At 47.0% G+C, this 2,272-nt stretch overlaps 1 protein-coding gene across 1 annotated transcript in view; it reads right to left on the minus strand.

The window, feature by feature from the left end:
- Nucleotides 1–1,943, minus strand: part of ntsr1 (neurotensin receptor 1 (high affinity)) — a 50,535-nt gene extending 48,592 nt beyond the window's left edge. The window contains exon 1 of the mRNA XM_008318401.3: nucleotides 574–1,943. Coding sequence (XP_008316623.1) covers nucleotides 574–1,248 — 675 coding nt within the window. The 5' untranslated portion in view covers nucleotides 1,249–1,943. The remainder of the gene's footprint in view (nucleotides 1–573) is intronic.
- Between the last annotated feature and the right edge of the window lie 329 nt (nucleotides 1,944–2,272).

Raw genomic sequence — 2,272 nt, forward strand, 5'->3', positions numbered from 1 at the left:
AACCCGGTGTAAAGTCTCCGGGGAGGTAATTAAATCTTTCACTGCGTCTTTTGAATTAAAAAATAATTTGTTTCCCCCAAAACTGTGGCTTTAATGTTTGGAGCTGTTAATGAAGACTTGTCCTTTGAATTAATCTGGGTGGATAGTGTTCTGTGCGTAATTTGGCAGAGACAAATGTTAACTGATGCGTTGATGACGAGCAGAAAGTGCTGCTGGCTACATGTGTTTCCAGCTGTTAAATAGACGCAGATATAAAATATAAAAACCCTAACGTTCGTGTGCTGATTTGTTTGAATGATATTTCCCATTAAAATCCACAGTTGGCCGTGGCGCACAGAAAGGATTGGCGCGTAAAGCCACATAAGTACTTGCGTAAAGGCTTACGCATACGCGCGGGCACACACGCGCGCACGGACGCAGTTAAGACTATGGCATAAATCCCTCAGATGATTGAATCGCATACTTGTGGCCGTGGAACGCAATTAAATCAATAACTTCCACTGAAGTCGTGTTGGTGAATAAAGAACTGCTGAGAAGAACAAGTGAGGGAATAAACATCTGACCGTCACCCACCTGAAGAACCGTCTTCATGGTGACCAGGGAGACGACCGCCGTGCATATCTTCTCTCCGTTACGCATCTCCTGACCCATGATGAAGAGCATCGGCGTGGCCAGCGCGAAGGACGCGAGCCACATGGCGCTGATCAGCTTCTTGGTGCGACTCCGGGACATGATGCTCTTCGCCTTGAACGGGTGACAGATGGCCATGTAGCGCTCCACCGTCAGGCTGGCGATGTTGAGCGCGGTGGCGTACGAGCAGCTGTCCCGCAGGAAGTAGTAGCCCCTGCACACCGCGTCCCCGAACACCCACGGGTGGTGGAACCAGATGAAGTTGTAGAGCTCGATGGGCATGGAGAGGACCAGGATGAGCAGGTCAGACACGGCGAGGCTGGCCAGGTGGTAGTGCACGGTGCTCTGCAGGTTCTGTAAGGTCTTCTTGGTCAGCAGAGTGTACAGAGTGATGGAGTTGCCCAGGCAGCCCACCGCGAACAGGGCCACGTAGATGACAGTGACGACCACCTTGGAGTAAATGTCCGTGTTCACCTCCAAGTCCTCCTCCTCCTCTTCGGTTTTGGAAGCGGCGGTCATGTTGTCAAACGGAGCCAAAGATTGATTCCCAAAAAGTCTCCGTGCCAGTGCGCTCCAGCCGACGAAGTCGCGCTCCGACAGAGTGACATTGAAATCCATTTCTTGTTTTGCTCTTCGATGCGTTAAAGCGTAGGCTCGCTGTGTTTTGGGTGAAGACGAAGCATTTGCTGGGTGTTACTTCGGCACGGAGCGGAGTTAAACTGAACCAGAGACTCCAAATCAGAGAGAGTGCCTTTAATACTTGGCGCAACAGGAGGCGTGCACGCCATTGGCGCTGCCGCGTTGACGCACGACGGTTCAGTGAGTGGAGGCTTCAATATAGTCCCCTCCGCCTTTCACCTTGGAAACCGACAGCAGGGCAAATGACCTGTAGATGGACGTGTGTCTTATGGCCTCATACGTTTATTCATGCATATAAGATAAAGTATATGTTATTTTATGACATAAGATATTACATCATTATTCTCTGCTTTTCTCTCTGTTTTTTGTCAGGTTTCCCTCCACAGGTAGTGTTCCGAGCCCAGGCTACAGATGAGCAGTGAGATGAAACACGATGTCGTGTTCAAGGATGCGGTGTTCCAGTCTCTCCGTGTGTGTTATGACTGGACAGTCAGAGGAAATGTCACTCTAATGGTTACTGCGCAACAGCTGCTACTGTGAGGGGACCACTATCTGATACACACACACAGACCTGTGGTCCACTTATAGAAGTTTATTTTGGTTTGGTTCTCTGTATTGCCACTGTATTTTTTATAGTGAGATGACTTACAGCTGTTTTACTTGTGGTAATATTAAGTCACAAAATTTACAACTTTTGCTTGTCCTATCTTCTAGGAGCAGAAAAAAAGTCAACATTTGGATTTTAACTTTTGCCACAGAATTTGGACCAAGGATCGATTAAGGCTCTGTGTTAGAAATCTACAAATGTTTGAAAATGGTCAACTTTTGGATTCTAACTTTTACCAAGGATCGATTAAGGCTCTGAGTTAGAAATCTACAAATGTTTGAAAATGATCAAAAAAGTGGTTCCGTCAAACATATCCCAAATATTCCAATATTCAAATACATGGGAAAGAAACTTGTCATCAATAACAATAAACGGTTGGGTCATTGTGTGAGTGTG

The sequence above is a fragment of the Cynoglossus semilaevis genome, chromosome 10 (genome assembly GCF_000523025.1).
Source record: "Cynoglossus semilaevis isolate Cse_v1.0 chromosome 10, Cse_v1.0, whole genome shotgun sequence".
Lineage (NCBI taxonomy): Eukaryota > Metazoa > Chordata > Actinopteri > Pleuronectiformes > Cynoglossidae > Cynoglossus > Cynoglossus semilaevis.